General features: G+C 44.8%; 1 protein-coding gene across 1 annotated transcript in view; it reads left to right on the top strand.

Annotated features, from left to right (window-relative positions):
• ALDH1L2 (aldehyde dehydrogenase 1 family member L2) overlaps positions 1 to 19480 on the top strand; it is a 68163-nt gene that overhangs the window by 14812 nt on the left and 33871 nt on the right. Inside the window, exons 2-10 of the mRNA XM_083182288.1 lie at positions 2340 to 2484; positions 7657 to 7891; positions 8942 to 9107; positions 11387 to 11488; positions 12225 to 12314; positions 12400 to 12534; positions 14971 to 15096; positions 15277 to 15368; positions 16705 to 16849. Coding sequence (XP_083038414.1) covers positions 2340 to 2484; positions 7657 to 7891; positions 8942 to 9107; positions 11387 to 11488; positions 12225 to 12314; positions 12400 to 12534; positions 14971 to 15096; positions 15277 to 15368; positions 16705 to 16849 — 1236 coding nt within the window. The remainder of the gene's footprint in view (positions 1 to 2339; positions 2485 to 7656; positions 7892 to 8941; positions 9108 to 11386; positions 11489 to 12224; positions 12315 to 12399; positions 12535 to 14970; positions 15097 to 15276; positions 15369 to 16704; positions 16850 to 19480) is intronic.

The following is a 19480-nucleotide window of genomic DNA, read 5'->3' as shown; positions in this document are numbered from 1 at the left end:
TTCCAAACCCCAGTTGGGGTCTTCATTTATATGGCAATAATATTGTGCATCTCCTAGTACCTCCAGCTGCAGTGTCCTCCACAGCGTGCACAGTGGGCTATGCTCAAGAATTACACGTAGCCCTATGAGGGAGAGAGCGCTGCAGCAATAAGAAGAGCGTTGCAAATTTTGAGCACCTCCTGATGCCCACCACTGTGTTTGTGCTACAGGCCTAATTCAGACCTGATTGCTGGGATGATACTTTTTAGAGCCCTGCAATCCAGTAAATGACACCCTGCCAGAGTGAAATCCCACCTCGTGCAAGCCTTTGATTTGCTGCAATCTTCGCAGCTTACTGAGCCGACCAGAATCAGGGCCTGTGTCTGTATGATACCAGTTTCAAACCCTGATACCAAGAAACTGCTGTCCGGTATGGCATTCCGTGGTCCTGTCCGGTCCAGGTTTTTACCCATACCCCTCCACTTGTTTTCCCATAGTAATGAGGAGCTGCAGACATATGTATTTTGTGCAGCATATGGCCAGTGGGCCGCGGGTTTGACATGCCTGCTGTAGAGCCTCCTTTGGTCAGTGGTATATACAAGTAAAGATACAGCCATAATACTGTACTTACAGACTGATAAAGGAATTGGGACAAAAAGAGATACTTGGCTACTACTTCCAAAAGCAGCCTCTGCATATGGGCTCGCCTTTAGTAGGGACACGCCTCTGAAAATCTGATTTATCTGAACTCTTAGTAGTTTCCTGTACACGTCTTTGCAAGTCTTACCAAATGACACAGTAATGCAGCTAAATACAGCTATGGGCTTGAAGCCTCTGGCATTCAGAGTCACAAAATAACATATTCCTCTCACAGTCATTTTACATTCACTGACAGATTGGCCACAGATCTTACCAGGATTTTTTACACAGGCTGCTTGTTATATTTTATTTTCTTCCATTCAGACTTTCCAGGGACCAGCCATTTTATTATATAAATATGTAATATATGTCTCCACGTACAGTCAGGGGAGCAAATTTGCAGTACAACAGTGGACAGTGTGTACATTTGTAGTAAGATTTTTTTAGTACTTTTTGTGCATGTGCAGTAAAAAAAACAACCCACATTGCATTGCATCTCCAACTCTGAATCTGTCCCTGTGTCATTGATCATTTCTGGGATCATGCAACTGCAAGGACTTTCCAGACTCTACTAACTCCACTTCAGTGCTATTTATGGGAACTCCCTGCTGCTGGATTAACCAGCGTGTGCACTCTACCCACTGATGTGTTGACTCTGCGCTCTTGGTTACTCACCCTGTCAGTATAATGCTTCACCTGTGTTATACATTGCTACTTTTACAATGTATTTCATGTACATTGTGGAAGTAGCACCAAGGTGCTGCTAAATGCGGTTTACACAGTTCCAGCCAGGGGGCATGTCTATTGTGTACAGCAACACCAGGTCCCTATTAGCATTCAATTTTTTTTGGGAAACCTCTGTAATCATATACTCTCTAAAACACACAAATATACTGTATGGATGAGCAATGGAGAAAATAAACTGTCATCACCAGTGGTATCTTCTTAGGTTGCTAGTGCTGGTAACTGTCCTTATCATCATTGTGTAGTTACACCTGCCCTCAAGCATCCACAAATAGATGGCTTAGATAGCTGTTTCTCTGCATCTCTCTGCAATTATCCTCCCTTCCCAGTTCTGCCTCACCATGTACAAGCAGGTGGAAATGTCCAATTCACACAAAACTCTATTGGTGCTTTAACCTGTTTTCTAACTATGATATGCTGACAGTGTTTAATAACTACATTTAGCATGTTAATATGAGAATTTCAACATGGTTATAATGTCAACACTGACCTTGTCAACATTCATCATGTGTAGCCTCTTCGGGTGAGCGGTCGTGACCTTTAGTTCCAGGTCAGACCGATGTGTAAGTATTTCTTTGTTCCCCTAACCCTCCTCCCTTTAGTGCTTAACCCTAATTTTTCTCCAGTAGCCAAAGTCTGCCACCACTCCCACCCACAGACTAACCCTAATGTTGGCATTTCGACAGTGTTAACATTTCAGATATCAATGTTCTGTTGATATCACGTTGCCTGTTGACATTTTAAAAATGTTACCATCATAACTGTTGACATTATCATTGTCAACCTTTTGACTACATCACTTGCAGAAATGTACACAAAAGCTATAGCTTTTGAATAAGCTCCATGTTGTAAAGAGCAATAAGAATACCATTTTATTTTCTGCTTTGTGCAACAAAATATGGAGATATCCCCCAGTGGAGTAGATGATATTCAATAGAACATCTGTAAGTGAGTATTACTATTGTTTTGTGTTACAGGTCTACTATCAAAATAAACTAAGACTAGCACTTATTGGACAGAGTGTCTTTGGCCAAGAGGTGTATAATAATCTACGTAAGGAAGGACACAAAGTAGTGGGAGTATTCACAGTCCCAGACAAGGATGGGAAAGCAGATCCTCTTGGTAAGTGCCATTATATATGTGTGTGTGTGTGTGTGTGTGTGTGTGTGTGTGTGTGTGTGTGTGTGTGTGTGTGTGTGTGTGTGTGTGTGTGTGTGTGTGAGACAGTGACATAGCAGGACATGAAATGCTAATAAACATGACTTTCTGTTCTGTTTGGTTTGAGGGCTTACATTTTGTGGGCCCATTATGTAGGTTTTTCCTGTAGTAACTGACAGCAGCACATTCTATTTACCCACTCCTAGAAGCCTCCAGGCTATTTAAACATAAACTGACCTTGGACCTTGTCCAGTGTAACCCTATCAGGCACTGTTCAACATAATGCAGCATCAAAGTTAAGTGTAAAGTATGGTAACGAGGTTATAGTAGAGATTGTCATACTTAGAAAAGAGATTGATATGAAATCCCGGCGGTCGGAATCCCGGCGGTCAAAATCCCGACGGTGGAATCCCGACCTCCGAAATCCTGACAAGGGGGACGTGGATCAACGCAGATTAATTTACATGTATTCCGCGGCCCCTCGCGGGGCTCGCTGCACTTGCCACGCACCCATCACATCACATGGCATGGGTGCTTCTACAATGAAATATCGCATTGCATTTGGTGCATCGCATCGCATTTGGTGCCATGCGATCCTATGCAATATTTCATTGTATAAGCACTCCTGTGCAGTTAACATGGACATCGCATCGCACAGCACTATAGACAGTACATGATGTGATACTATGCGATATTTAATCGCATCGCATTGCGTACCGTCTGCAGTGCTGTGCGATGCGCAGGGCTGCCAAGAGAAATCCTGGGCCCCGGTACAACAGTGTCACAGGGCCCCCCTGGAGTGGCGAGCTACAGAAAAGAGGTGTGGCCATTAAAAGGATATAGGGGTGTGTACCACACCATATACACTTTATGCAACACAATAGTAGACTCCTTATACTTGCCCCTTACACATTATGCTACACAGAATGAGCCAAAATTCACATGGAATGTCGTAAAATTCACATTATGCCACATGGAATGACACAAAATTCAAATTATTCCACATGGATTGTGCCAAAATTCACATTATGCCACACAGATTGTGGCAAAATTCAGGGACAGTGAAAGGAATGGTGGGGATGCAGGGAGAGAGATGGCGGGGACAAAGGTGCATAGAGCGGGATAACGGGATGCAGGGACAGAGACGGTGGTGACGAAGGGCCAGAGGGTGGGGACAGAGATGGTGAGGACGCAGGGACAGAGACAAATTAGGTCTAGAAGGTCATTTCTATGTAAGGGATGGCAACAGAAATCTTGGGGCCGGTACACCAATATCACTGGGATCGAAAAATGCTCAATCCCGGGATCCCGGGATTGGCATCCCTAAAAGAAAATTGCCCCCTGTGCCCCCACACTGACTTACTTTTTCTGAGCTGCGGAGGGGGGCAGGCGGCCGCAGTGCAGAGGCAGGCGTCGGGTAGACATGTGCGTCGTGGGAGGCCCGGCGGCGAGCAGGTTCCGGCGTAGGGTATGATGTGGGAGGATGTGGGAGGCCCGGCGGCGAGCAGGTTCCGGCGTCGGGTATGATGTGGGAGGATGTGGGAGGCCCGGCGGCAAGCAGGTTCCGGCGCTGGTGGTCAGCGTTGCGGCCTGCGCAGCGTGACCTATGATCGAGACACGCAGCGCAGGCCGCACGCCGGGTCGGGAACAGCCGGGCAGTGTCTGAACGAGCGATACATTATGCCACACACCGCCATTTCTCTGAAACATGATGCAGCTCACCACAATGCCTATGATACTATGCTGCACACTGCAATGCCCCTCACACCTAATGCATACCTCCCAACTTTGGTAGTGGAGAAAGGAATATATTTGCGTGGCAGAGGCACGCGCCAAAAATTTTTGGGCCCCGTTTTGTCACTGTGAGGGCATGGCCAGTGCTGTGTGAACTGCTGGCCATGCCCTCAGCCTCCCTGCCTGCCTGCCTAATTAGACGCATGCAGGACCGTCCCAAAAAAATGGGATGTCACACAAAAGTCGATACACACTGACTATGCCACACCACATTGCCCCCCACAGTAAGGCTTCTAATAAATTATAAATTACCTGCTTGTTGCCAGGGGTTTAATGTCCGTTGCCAAGGGGGTTAATGTCCTTTGCCAAGGTGGTTAATGTCCATTGCCAAGGGGGGTTAATGTCCGTTGCCAGGGGTTCTTGCTCGTTGCCAAGGGGGGGGGGGGTTAATGTGCGTTGCCAGGGGTTCTTGCTCGTTGCCAAGGGGGGGTTAATGTGCGTTGCCAGGGGTCCTTGCTCGTTGCCAAGGGGGGGGTTAATGTGCGTTGCCAGGGGTTCTTGCTCCGTGCCAAGGAATTAATATGCATTGCCAGGGGTTATTGCTTGTTGCCAACGGGTTTATATTTGTTCCCAGGGGTTAATGTCCGTTTCCAGGGGTTCTTGCTCGTTGCCAAGGGGGGTTTATTGTCCATTGCCAGGGGTTCTTGCTCATTGCCAAGGGGTTAATATGCGTTGCCAGGGATTATTGGATGTTGCCAAGGGGTTAATATTTTTTGCCAGGGGTTAATGCTCGTTGCCAAGGGGGATTTCCGTTGCCAGGGGTTCTAGCTCGTTGCCAAGGGGTTAATATGTGCCCGTGTGTCCGGCCACCCGCCCATCAGCTGCAGCTGCCCCTGCTTTACCCTGCCTTCCCCTGCGCACAGAGAGACAGACGCTAGAAGTCATTTTTCACTTCCAGCGTTTCTGACAGGGAGCACAGCTCTGCAGCGTTACCAGGAAGTGCAGAGCTGTGCTTCCTGTCAGACGCTAGAGGTGAACTATGACTTCTAGCGTCTGTCTCTCTTTGTGCAGGGGAAGGACAGACAGGGGAAGGCAGGGGCAGCTGCAGCTGACGGGCGGGTGGCCGGACACATGGGCGGGCGGGTGGCCAGACACATGGGCGTGCGGGTCCTTGTCATCCCGGCGCACCCGCAGCCCAAAGAATATTTTTTTTAAAGTGTGTGTCCGCTGGACCCGGGCCCCCCTGGCAGGCCCGGGCCCAGGTAAAATGTACCCGCCCCCCCTGCCTCTCGGCGGCCCTGGCGATGCGTGCGATGTGATACGATATTTAATTGTATCGCATCGCACAGCACTGTAGGCGGTACACGTTGCGATGCGATTTCACTACGCAGAATAGCCCACTAAGCTATTTGCTTAGTGGGCGCCGTGCTAGGAAACAAGTACCCTTCAGTTTCTATAAGAATTGAAAAAATGGTGGTGCTCTAGATCTTGACCGTAATATATATAAACAAAAAAAGAAATTATAGCAGATAGCTGAAAGTGAAAACTGACACAATATTTGCACAAATAGCTGCAAGACCACAGCAGTACTCATCTGTTATAAGTCAGGAGCCTGACAGCTATTTACTTAACACTTGTTATTACCTGATACACCTGGAACTCTAAGTTGGACAATCCTTAGGAGCAGCGTGTGGGGGAGGGGGGCAAAAGACAGTTAGAGGAGGTGGGCAGGCAGTGGAGGCAGAGGAGGAATTGTGCGCCGCAAGCCAAGGATGAAGCAGCCAGAGCTAGGAGAAGGCTGAGCGTGACGTGCTAGGGGCGGGATGTACTAAAGGGAAAATGCGGTAAAACCCCCGTTTTACCGCATTTTCCTATGTATCATCACCGGTTCGCCCCGTTTTCGCTGGCCAGGGTATCGCCACCCAGAGGGGGGCGATACCCTATAGAAGCCTATGGGCGTCTTTCGCCGCCCCCCCCCTCCCGTCCTCCTTTAACCTCCTCCTCCCCCTGGTGTCACAGCCGGGAGGACATCCGGCTTCAGGGGGGAGGAGGAGACGCAGGGGGACGCTGGCAGCCGCCGGGAGGTGACGGAGACCCCCGCAGCCCACATCACAGGTATCGCGGGGGTCTCCGTTACCGCAGCCCGATGCTGGCCACATATGTTAGTACATATGCGGTAGCATCGCGGTGGCTGCTGTGCGAAGGGCGGCGATGTATGTTGATACATCCTGCCCTATGTCTGAGCTCTCCGCTGACATGCTGTAGTTCACCTCACTGGGCGGGTGTGAGATCATCCCACCAGCACCACTCATCCCTCCATCTCTCCCACGGGCCCCGCCAAGCTGTCTGTGACCTCCACACATGGCCAATAAAGTTGATTCTGATTACTTAGTCTTCTTCGTTTAATTATAGAAGGTGTGCATCCCCTTTTATTTTTACTTAGAAACTATATGTAAAACACAGCGCTCCCCTTTAAAGCATACACATTTCAAAAGACACCTTATTTTTGTATTTAAGTTGTGAAAGACAATTTGATTTTATCTGTTTTATTTAAAGCTTTTTGTATGTATTGGTTTCTTTTTTTATAATAACATGAAGGCTACTATTTCTTTATGTTTTCCAAATGGTATCTCCTATATTCACACGTGAATAAGCAGATTTAATATTTTCAAATGTAGAAAATTGGATGAAGTGAAATGCTCTCTTTCCTTTAAGTTATACCTACAGTATATGGTCATAGATTGCCTTTCACCAATCACTCAGGGCCAGTACTAAGCCTTGGAATGTGATAAAGTGGGGAGTGATAAAGTACCAACTCTCCATCTCCTAACTGCCATTCCACAGACGGAGTTTGAAAAATGACAGTTAGTGGCTAGTTGGTGGTTTATCTCTCTCCATTTAAACACTTTTCAAGGCTTGGTACATTCGGCCCACTGAGAGTAGGCAAATTTTGATTAGAACTTCTGATGGTAATGGGAGGTGCAGTGTGAAGCTTCCTATAAAATCAGTATGACGGTGGTGGGATTGACCACTTTACATTTTAATTACCTATAGATAAAATACTTCTTAAAAATACCTAATAAACTACTATTAAAATAGGGGTAAATGTGGGCTAACTGGGGTGTATGTGGGCTAACCTACTGGACTTCACATATATTCACCATGTACAGTATTCATAAACATGATAGTGGTTTCATTGGTATCCAGTCACCTACAGTATTTGTCGTTTTTCAGAAGAAAACTCAAGATCATGTGCTGTATAGATGTTACCCTTCACCCAACTACATGTATGGCTCAGATGATTTTCGTTTTCCCCACAAATAATGGCTGAAGATAAATATGATTATTAATAGATAATGTGGTTATATCATCTAAACCTGTCTTTTCCCCCATGTCTTACAGCGGTGGCTGCAGAGAAGGATGGTACACCAGTGTTTAGGTTTCCCAGATGGAGACTGAAAGGAAAGTCTATCCCGGAGGTAGTAGATGCCTACAAGTCTGTGGGGGCTGAACTCAATGTTCTCCCTTTTTGCTCACAGTTTATTCCTATGGATGTTATAGATAATCCTAAACATGGTTCTATCATCTATCACCCTTCTATCCTTCCCCGTCACAGAGGAGCTTCTGCTATCAATTGGTGAGCCCTTTTCTGCAAAAATGTAATAATGCTTCATAGTTAGCCCCCTCCTATCCGCCGATCCGCCGCTTGCCCGCCCGCCACCCGTCCATCGCCCGCCCATCCACCGCCCACAGCCTTAACTGTCTTCAGTGGTAGACGGTCATGGTACTTATGTATTATCTGGGCTCCCATGTTAAATGCACACCATTTTTTCATACCCCTACTATCCAACTACGCATGGAGTTGATTTTATATAGTGTGGCGAGCGCAGCGAGCCACCGTGCCCGAAGCGTGGTGAGCGCAGCGAGCCCCGCGAGGGGACGGGGTCTCATAAGAAAAATGGGAGCCCAGATATTACATAAGTACCATGGTCATTCTTCTGCTAGTGAGATGGACCACAATAAAATGTCCGCCCCATATAACAGACTGTTCTCTGAAACTGTCTGCTGTATGGTGGTGGACCGTCTCCATAGCAGAAGAATAAAGCCAGCAAGGGAGCCGGGACCAGCAAGACAGGTAAGGCTGCGGATGGGGGAGGGGGCGCCCAATTCATAGTTACGCCACTGGTGCCACGGCACAGTGGTTGAAAAACACTGGTCTAGATCATGTTCCAAAGGATTCTGGGTACTAACTTATTTTTGTCCACTAATTTCAAACTAGTACATTGCTTTATTAGACTACCTAGCTGTTGTTGCTGTGAGGCTTAAATGATTATTTTATGAAATGAGGAATTTGACAAGCAAGTTGCAATTCACGAGTAGATGGCCCTCTATGTTTAATCATAGATAGTGCACAAATAACTAGTATTGCATGCAACTATGATTAGCACATCAAGTTGCCCATTAAAAGACACATGCAAGGTTGTTTGCGGATAGTTCCTGCTCGAGCGTATTCAACTATGGGGGAGACAAACACAACTGAAAAGCATCTCTACTTGTGGCTGAGTTGGTGTAACTAGATGGTCTCTTTCTACAGTCTAAGTAATTGTACAGGTAGTGTATTTTCTTTTATAAGTTATTTTGAAGTAACAGGACAATAAATGACAATTTTGATATGTATCATTTACAGGACTTTAATCCATGGCGATAAGAAGGCTGGCTTTTCTATCTTCTGGGCAGATGAAGGCCTGGATACTGGACCAGTTTTGCTCCAGAGAGTGTGCGATGTGGAGCCTAATGATACTGTAGATACTCTTTATAACCGATTCCTCTTTCCCGAAGGTGTCCGGGCCATGGTAAGCTCGTGTCATTGAAGTATCGGTGCAGTAGACCTTATTTTACCATGGATGCAGAGACATTTAATTAGCAGCAATGTGTGATCCCTGTGGGTAGCTATGCTCTTTACCACTAACTATAGAAGCCCAAAATGGCAAACAGTAACGGGAGCATTTTTGCTGCTATTTGCAGAATTGATCTGCTCCGTTGTGTCATGTTTCTAGATTTGTCCATAAATGACATTGATTGTATGGCTATGGCAGTACTAAGAAATCACATGACTTTACAATAGTGATACGTCCATTTAATATCAACGACTCTAATGAATATGATGATGAAATTATGGAACCAGGGTCTGACAAAAAAGGCAGGCTCTCTCCACCATACACACTGACTCATAGCCACACATACTGTTGTATAGACACACACACATACATAAACACAGGCACTGGCCTATAGACACACACACACACACACTGCCACATAGAGATACACACAGAACTGCCTACACCATGCCCTAGCATTCCAGCCTCTAGCAACCATACGCAGCCACACACAGATACGCACACTGCACCATAGCCACACACAGATACGCACACTGCACCATAGCCACACACAGATACGCACACTGCACCATAGCCACACACAGATACGCACACTGCCCCATAGCCACACACAGATACGCACACTGCACCATAGCCACACACAGATACGCACACTGCACCATAGCCACACACAGATACGCACACTGCACCATAGCCACACACAGATACGCACACTGCACCATAGCCACACACATTCATAAACGCAGACTCACTGTGCTATAGACACACCCACATACACTGCAACATACACACACACAGATACGCACACTTCACATAGACACATTTTTTTATTAACAGTTTCTTATATATCACACACATATTCTGCAGCGTTTTTACAGAGAATATTTGAACATTCACATCAGTCCCTGTCCCAATGGAGCTTACAATCTATATTCCCTACCACATGTACATGCACACACATTTATTCTAGGGTTAATTTTGTTAGGAGCCAAATAACCTACCAGTATATTTTTGGATTGTGGGAGGAAACCGGAGAACCTGGAAGAAATCCATGCAAGTACGGAGAGAATATACAAACTCTGCACAGTTAAGGCCATGGTGGGAATCGAACCCATTACCTCAGCGCTGTGAGGCAGTAATGCTAACCACTATACCATCCGTACTGCGCACACACACACACACACACACACACACACACAGAACTGCCTGCACGACCCCCTAGCATTCCAGCCTCTATCCACCATACGCATTACCTCATAGCCACACACACAGATACGCACACTGCACTATAGCCTCACACATTCATAAACACAAACACACTGCCACATAGACACACACAGATACGCACACAGCACATAGACACACACACACAGAATTGCCTGCATGGCCTCCTAGCATTCCAAAGCCCCTGCACACACACAGCATTGTGGGTAGAAGCTAGGCCAGCTGCACAAACCGCAAAAATATGAATTTAGTGTTGGCCATGAGCTACTTGGATCTGAACACTTCCTGTTTGGCTGCCAGTCCACAACCTCCAATTTTCTCACGGCCAGAACATTTTCATATTACTGCAGTGGCTCTGTCCCTCCATAACTGCTTGCCCTTGTGCAGCTGGCCTGACCCCGATCCACATAGCTGCCACCTGGGCCCCCTCTCATTCTAGGTCCATGACTAAAGTCCCGACTATCCCATACTGATGGCGGCTCTGCTATAACCAACAATTTGAGATTTGGGAATGGGAACCTTGTAGTTGGACTAGTTGGTGGTTCCTGTAATGAATTATCCTTGTATGGACATGTTGTATAAGACATTGTAGTTTTACTCATACAGGTTAAGTATCCTTTAACCGTATATCCAAACATCTAAATATTCTGAAAAGCGTAGACTTTCGGAATATCTTGTTTATTTTGTGGGGTGGACCCACACCCACCCTCCAAGCACCTAGAATAACTGTTTTATACTCACCTGGTCCCCTGTTTTATACTCACCCACAGCATCCATCTTAAAGGCATTCCCGTTGCCAATGATGCATTGCGCGGGTGCCCTGATGACTTCACCGGCGCACCCACGCAATGCATCTTTGGGACCAGGAATGCCTTGAAAGATGGATGCAGAAGAACGCAGAGAGACCCCTGGGGACCAGGTGAGTATGAAAAAAACAAAATATCCATAGAAGTTTTACTGTACATAAAAATGAGCGGTCAGCAGCCTTTCTTACATCTTTGGCTGGTTAGGTGGAAGCTGTACAGTTGATCGCAGATGGCAAAGCACCTCGTATATCCCAACCAGAGGATGGAGCTACTTATGAAGGAATTCAGAAGAAAGAGAATTCTAAGGTTCGCAGTGCTGCTTTTTATTTGTTACATCACAACAGATCACTTAGTTTGTAGCTACTACATGCAAGGTGACCAATATTGTCAGTATTATTGTATTCATATTATTATTATTTTTATTTATATAACATCACAAAACTCTTCACCCCATTACAGTGGGAAAACATACATAGGGCCAAAAAATGAAACAAACAAAGCCACAATATAGACCACATAAATGGCAAAATACAAGGATGGGGCACATAGGTGGTATCCTAGTATCAATGGTACTTGACCTATTAGCTCCAATGCTGGTGCCCTTTTTCCCCAATACCCGCACATATCTAGTTTTGTGCTTCACAGGCTTCAGACATGTGAAGCATAATCTCTAATATGTACTCGCTAGATCCAAAAAAACACATGGGCTCAGGAACTTATCCTGGATCCCATGTGTTGTTGTGCGATTGTGAATCCATTTTTCGGACGATAAAAACGATCTCTAATTAGATTCTGTAATAATGAACACTGGTCATTAATGGCCATATCAGCCTGTTTTTCTATGATTTGGGACTAATTGGATACCCCTCCTAGTTGGAAGAGGTGGGAATGGACAAGACTATTAGATAGACCTGTTCATGAGAGGTTATACCTGCTCAAGAGAACTTAACTTATAAAGACAACTACAAATCCCACTTGCATTAACATCTGGATCTTGTAAAAAATGGTAGGTTGATATAAAATACATATGTATTCTTTGTAGATATGTTGGGAGAACTCTGCTGAGGAAATCCATAATTGGATCAGAGGTCATGATAAAGTTCCTGGAGCTTGGACAGTTATAAATGACCAGGTATGTGAAATGTGCTACAATATAGGTTATTGTTCAGTAACAGGGCAGGTGGATTTATTCATTATGTTTAAATATGTTCAACCAGATGGTGACATTGTATGGATCATCTTTGCTGGAGGGTGCAGTCCCTGCAGGTGAGCCGTTACATATTGATGGAGCATCAAAGCCTGGACTTGTCACAAAAAATGGACTAGTTCTTTTTGGAAACGATGGGAAAATGGTGAGTTAGTATTCCTGCTTCATATTAAGCAGTATTTATTGTGGTAGTCTGAAATAAATCGCACTTTAGAGTTTCATTGCTATAGAGCAGTGATGGCTAACCTTGACACTCCAGATGTTGTTGGACTACACATCCCAGCATGCCCTGCTACAGTTTGCTAATTGGTCATGCTAAAACTGATGCAGGGAATGCTGGGATGTGTAATTCAACAACATCTGGAGTGTCAAGGTTAGCCATCACTGCTATAGAGTAAGTCATGCTTGCATTAACTAATGCCATTGTCTGCATTGTGGCACAGTGGTTTGCATTGCTGCACAGATGCCTTGATTACAAAACCTCAGCCAGGGCACCATATGTGTGGTGTTTGTGTCTTATACTGGATAGATATTTGTGGCAGGATATACTGGCAGGAAAGTGCAGTTAAAATACAGAAAATTATGTTTGACTGTATTTTCAATATGTTCTATAGACTCTGTTACCTAATTGAAGCCTGTGGGTTTTTCTTAACTCTCCCCTCTAGTGCCTAACCCCTGTACCCTAGCCTCTAAACCTAACCCCACAGCCTAACCTTGACCCCCCGTGTAATTACCTAAACCTAATCCCCCCCCCCCCCCCCCACAACCTAACCTTAGGCCCCCCTAGTGCCTTAACAACCCCCACCCAGTCTGACCCCAACCCGCCCAGATAACTTATGTTCGGGCTGCCATATGTCAATATTCCGGGGTCAGCATCCTGATCCATTTCAGAGATCCAGCACCGGTGTTCTGACCGCATTCCGCTTCCGTTATTGGGATTCTGGCAGCCGACATCCCGACCTCTTGCATTATAACTGCATCCTGTATTTTAGTTTTACTTCCTGGAATTGGACACTATAGAATATTGGATATAATAGAATATAATGGATACAATAGAATATTGGAGTTCTGTTCCACAATGGAGGAAATGAGATCACTGGAGAAAGCAGTAGCTGCAGTATAAGAGAATAATTATAACATAAAAGCAAATACATTTATTTTTACATCATTTATATTATTGCACATTTATGCTATATGTATTATATTCCATGTTATTGGCCTGAAGACTATGGGGTGTATTCAATCTCAGCCGGGACTTACCTACTACAGACCGCATTGTCAGAAATGGCCATGGATTGTTCAATCGTTTTTTTCTCCAAAATGGCTACATTTCCGCAGGTCCAGGGACTTTCTGACACTCGACAGTTGAAATATGAAATAAGGACTGTTAAGATAATGTCGATAGCCATCAAAAACGTCCGGGATTCCGACTTTTGTGAGGTTCCGACAGTTGATATTCCATATTGACTAGCCCCTTGTGTGGTTTCTAAAAACCTTGGGGGAGATTCTCTAAGAATCTCCGCCCCCCTTCGCCGCCCATCGCATTTATAATTATCGCATATGTTGTAACATATGCGATAATTATAGCAAAGGACAGCTCTTGCGTTAAGAGCTGTCCTTTGCGGTGAGAGTTGCCGGGTCCCAGCAGGTCCCGGCGGCTCCCCCCTCCCTCACACACCCGGCGCTGCTGCTGCTGCGCCGGGCTCTCCTCCTCCCTGCACCCGGAAGAGGATCAGTGCAGGGAGGAGGACACAGGTCCGGGCAGCACAGCTCTGTGCTGCCCGGACACAGGGGAGGGGGGTGATGCGGGGTTCGGCGCGGGGCGGCGGAGGGTTGCGGTAGAAGCCCATTGGCTTCTATGGGGCATCGCCAGATTTTTCTGGCGATGCCCCCCGCTGCGGTAACCTGGCGGGGGATGCTTACAGCATCCCAAAATGCGGTAAAAACCCCGTTAACGAGGTTTTTACCACATTTTTCGTTTAGCGAATCTCCCCCTTTATCTTTGATGGGAATAAAGAAGTAAGACAAAAAAAAAAAGGTGTTGTTAGTGGAATTATACTGGGGACCAGTGTTCCCTCTAAGCTGTGCGCGTGTGCGCGCGCACACAACTCGCCGAGGCCGCGCACAGACATTACAACTGAGCGCACAAAGGTTAAAATCTTGTTTAGTGTGCCACGAGTTTAATAAGGTTGAAAATCACTGCTATAGCCTATATGTGTGGTGTGTGAAGGCTTTATTAACTCAACAGAACTCGAAACCTAGGTCTTTATACGTTATGTGACGTGCAAAATTTTTAATTTCCTTCCAAAGTTGCACAGCCAATATCTTTTGCCGCAAACAGCCTTCGTAAAATTAGAGGGAACATTGCTGGGGACATAAATTTATCAAAAGAAAAATATAGAGAAATGTGACGGGTACGATGTGCTTTGGATACTTTCAAACAGTCCAAGGAGAAACATCAAAGGTCCAGATGCTTAAGCTCTTCTGCTCCTAATGGAATGGGAGAAGAGTTATAACGTGTAAGATACTACTCATACATTACATTGAAAAAAAATGTTCCCCCTTTATTTTCATGTTACAGTTAATAGTCCGAAATCTTCAATTTGAAGATGGAAAAATGATCCCTGCATCAAATTACTTTTCCGCGGGTGATGTTACATCCTTGGAACTAACAGAGGAGGAAAGGAGCATGGAATCTCAGATCAGGGTAGGTTGATAAATAGCCTTTACGTGTTCTACAAAAATCATTTATCTGAAAGAAAATGCACAAGCAGTTTGATACAATGACTGAAATAGGAAAATATTGTAATAATCACACGTAAACTTCTAAATCAGTAAAAGTATTTTCTGTTCACGCAAGAGGATATTTTGTTTTTTACTCATTTAGGATATTTGGAAGGGGATTCTAAGCAATGTTGCTGTGATTGAAGAGACTACTGATTTTTTTAAATCTGGGGCAGCGTCTATGGATGTTGTGAGGTCAGTAAATTGCTCAGAATAAAGATATTCATGATGGCGTCCATTTTGTCTGTAGTGTAGCTTAGTGTGTCCCAATGACCCACTCTCTCAAAACTCATATTTCTTCATTAACTACTAAATCATTAGTATGTTTAGTGTACATTTCAAAGCAAAAGGTTAAGTAATTAAACAAAAATAAAATATTTCTTAAAAACTAACCCTTTGGTTATTTTGCTCTAAACTTTCCAGTGTGCTTTATTCCCTTAAACTCAAGTACCTTGTTCCTCAGTACTGTTCCCAAGCCTCCTTGTTACCAGTTTTACATCTCCTGGTACAATTGTGCTTTAATATTACCAGTCATACTATTCTCTGGTGCTCCAGAGTCTAGTATCTCTCATCGGTCAGTGTGCACGCTCAATAGCGTTAATGATGCTCGCTCCAGCACATCGTCCATGACCCACCTTGTCATCTGTATGTTACAGACTGATAATGTTAACGATATCAGTCAATGTGTATGCACTATATCATTTTCCCATGGCATAGCTACAATAGTAAACTATATTGACAGCCGCAGGAATCACTAAGTGTGTACCCAGGCATTGTAAAGCTCCATACACACAGAGCAATATGATCACTGAGCAATATACTACTCAGCAATAAATTGCTCAGTGTCCCGTTTTCATCAGCAACCAGAGACGGTAAAAAAGACTCTCTGCCCAGGGAAGCCGCTGGTCTCAGGAACATGCTCCTCTGACCACCCCAGGGCTAGTCTCGGGAACACACTCCTGACGACAGACACCACATGTGCATGGGGATATGGTCGCTGAAATCGTCCAGTGTGTACAGGGCTTAACAGAGATCAAGTGATGTTTTCAAATACTTTTTGTTTTGACATTTAAATAATTTCCACTTAAAAAAAAATCATACATACTCGCCGAAACCGCGATGATGTCTGCATGTCACAGGCTCGTAAATTTTCTCCCCATAAATCTTGGGAATATCTGCCCCTCAAGATGCGTATCGTCAAACCAGCATTTTGATATTGGTCCTTATGTCTGCTTTGTTATTTACCTAAAGTAGGTGATAAATGTATATACTGTGAAAAATTTCATCTAAATAGAATTTTTATCCTAAAATAGGCAAAAACTAGATGTTTCAGATTATTTGCTGTTCTTTTATTGCGGTTTAGCTAAATCTGGTGTTAAATCCAGATTAAATAGCTGCTATCCAATCTAGCATTACCAGTTATGTCACAAATCAAAATTTCTACAAATACTGACCTTTTTTTTTATATTTTTGCAATTCACCTAAAACTTTACTCTCAAGAAGGTTCTTCCTCTATTTTGTATTTGCACAGGTTGGTTGAGGAAATCAAACAAAAATGTGGCGGGTTGGAGTTACAGAATGAAGATGTGTACATGGCAACAACATTTCAAGACTTTATACAGATGTTCGTGAGGAAATTTAGAGGAGAAGATAAAGAAGAATTGGTTGTAGATTATGTGAGTTTTACCCAGTTATATGTAGATAACTACAGATAGAGCCATTCTCATCTAGCCTTTTTCAATAGGATTGTGAGCCAGAGCTGTCAGGCTTAATCCTATCATAATCCCCTACTGTATTGTTCTATGTATTGTATTGCAGATGAGAACAATAGGCCTTGGCTCATTAGAGCTCACCATGGCTATCCAGAGAAAGCTACCTGAAGAAGGCTACATCTGTAGTCATCTGAGCTTAAAACCTACCCAATTAAACCAGTATAGATCCTGTACTGGAATGCCTGTGCTTTACAGGTCAGATGTCTGTCTTTCATAGGCAGGTTGCTTTCTATAAAACTTGGTATATATTAGGATGATTTTATGGCAGATACACTGTCACGGCATCTGAATAGCTGATTCTGGTAAATGTACACACTTAACCAATCCGCTGCTCGATGTGTTGTTCCACACAGGCAGATGCATTCATACATATATTTAAATGGTACTTGTTTCCTAGCACGGCGCCCACAATTTTGATTGTATTAATTGCGTTGATCGCATCGCATGCCAACCAAATCGCATGCGATGCGATCGACATGATTTTTACATTGGAATCAATGTAAAATGGTCCCTGAGACCCAATTTTACATTGAATTCAATGTAAAAAGCCCCAAAACCCCCCATTTTAATAGCAACCCCCCCCCCCCTCTGATGGGTGAAATGGCCCTCCATTGTTAACGCCACCCCACTATTGACGCCAACCCAAAGCGTGGCGAGCGGCGACGGTACGTGTCCTCCGACCTTTTCATACCCCCACTATCCACGTCGGCGTGGAGTTGATTTTATATAGTGTGGCGAGCGCAGCAAACCCCGCGAGGGGACGCGCATAACTTCACAGGTATACGCGTCCCCTCGCGGGGCGCGCTGCGCTCGCCACGCTTCGGGCTCGGTGGCTCGCTGTGCTCGACACACTATATAAAATCAACTCCACACAGACGTGGATAGTGGGGATATGAAAAGGTCAGAGGACGCGTACCGCCGCCCCTCGCGGGCTCGCTGCGCTCGCCACGCTTCAGGTTGTCGTCAATAGTGGGGTGGCGTTAACAATGGGGGGCATTAACCATACTTTCTAACCATATACAATGAGAAATTGCCCATATTGGCCCATCTCCCATTGTTCCCTATGTAAAATCGGGTTCATCGCGTCAATCGCATCACGGCCCATTATAATGGGCCGCGATCAACCCGATTTTAACTTTAAAAATCATTTAACATTATTCTCTATGGAAAAATCGCGTTGGTCGCATTGTGTCCCATTATAATGGGCAGCGATGGACCTGATCAACGCGATTTTCTCTTTTACCGGCAAATACACTGGTGATTGACAGAAAATCGGGTCCATCGCGTCGATCGCATGCCTTAAGTACCTTAAACTTAAGGCATGCGATCAACCCGACGGGCGCCGTGCTAGGAAACAAGTACCATTTAAATATATAGGACATTGACTGTGCTACACTGCCGTCATGCCCAGTGCCGAATTTCCCATTAGGCACGTGAGGCACGTGCCTAGGGGCGGCACATGTTTGGGGGGCGGCATTGGATGCATGTGATAGTACTGTCAGCCTGAAATGTACCAGTAACTGCAAAAATATCCACTGCAATGTACTATGGGGCAGATGTATTAAGCCTTAACAAGAGATAAATGCAAGAGTGATAAGGAGAGATAAACGTCCAGCCAATCAGCTCCTTACTTACTTTTTTCAAACACAGCCTGTAACATGGCAGTTAGCAGGTGATTGGCTGGACGTTTATCTCTCCTTATCACCCTTGGATTTATCTCTTGTTAAAGCTTAATACATCTGCCCCAATATTCCATCTTGAATAGAGTGTAAATGAATAGGACATGCAGATACTGCATGTCTGATATTAAATTGGCAATCATTAAATGAGGGCTTATAAATAATCAATAAAAATAATACAATTAGGCAGGTGGGTGGCCATTAATATGCCTACGGGCGCCCTCACCCCTAAATTCGCCCCTGGTCATGCCACATCACCAACAAACTCTCTGCTGACTGCCTTGCTCTATATCACCTAGTGCAGGCATGTCCAAACTATGGCCCTCAAGCTGTTGTGAAACTGCAAGTCCCATCATGCCTTGCCACAGTTTTACTATTAGGGAATGCTAAAACTATGGCAAGGCATGCTGGGATGTGTAGTTTAACAACAGCTGGATGGCCATAGTTTGGGCATGCCTGACCTAGTGTATACCCAGTTTTAGTCTTCTAAAATGTTTACTCCTTTAAACTAGGTCCAAAGCTTATTGTCAGCAGACGTTGTCAATCTGGGGTGACTTTGTTCTGGATAGTAGCAGCTTTGTGCCATTCCCAATGGCACCCATAGAGGTGCACAGGAAATCATGGCATTTTCAGGAACATTGCTGGATGTTAAATGGTATTTTTTACATTTTCATTGGAATTCTACTTGCAAACATGCCATATATTCTGCATATTCTATAGGTAGCAATAGCAACAGCATCACTACCATGCTTTGGAAGGATGTAGCAGAAAACTGATAATTCCTGTTTATGAATGTTCCAAAAAGGCTTTATATAAAAGGATCAGAGGTCATGCCCCAAGGAAAACTAGCAAGGGA

The sequence above is a fragment of the Crinia signifera genome, chromosome 4 (genome assembly GCF_055691185.1).
Source record: "Crinia signifera chromosome 4, ASM5569118v1, whole genome shotgun sequence".
NCBI lineage: Eukaryota > Metazoa > Chordata > Amphibia > Anura > Myobatrachidae > Crinia > Crinia signifera.
Note: the sequence above shows the minus strand (reverse complement) of the source record. Positions and strands in the feature narration are given on the sequence as shown.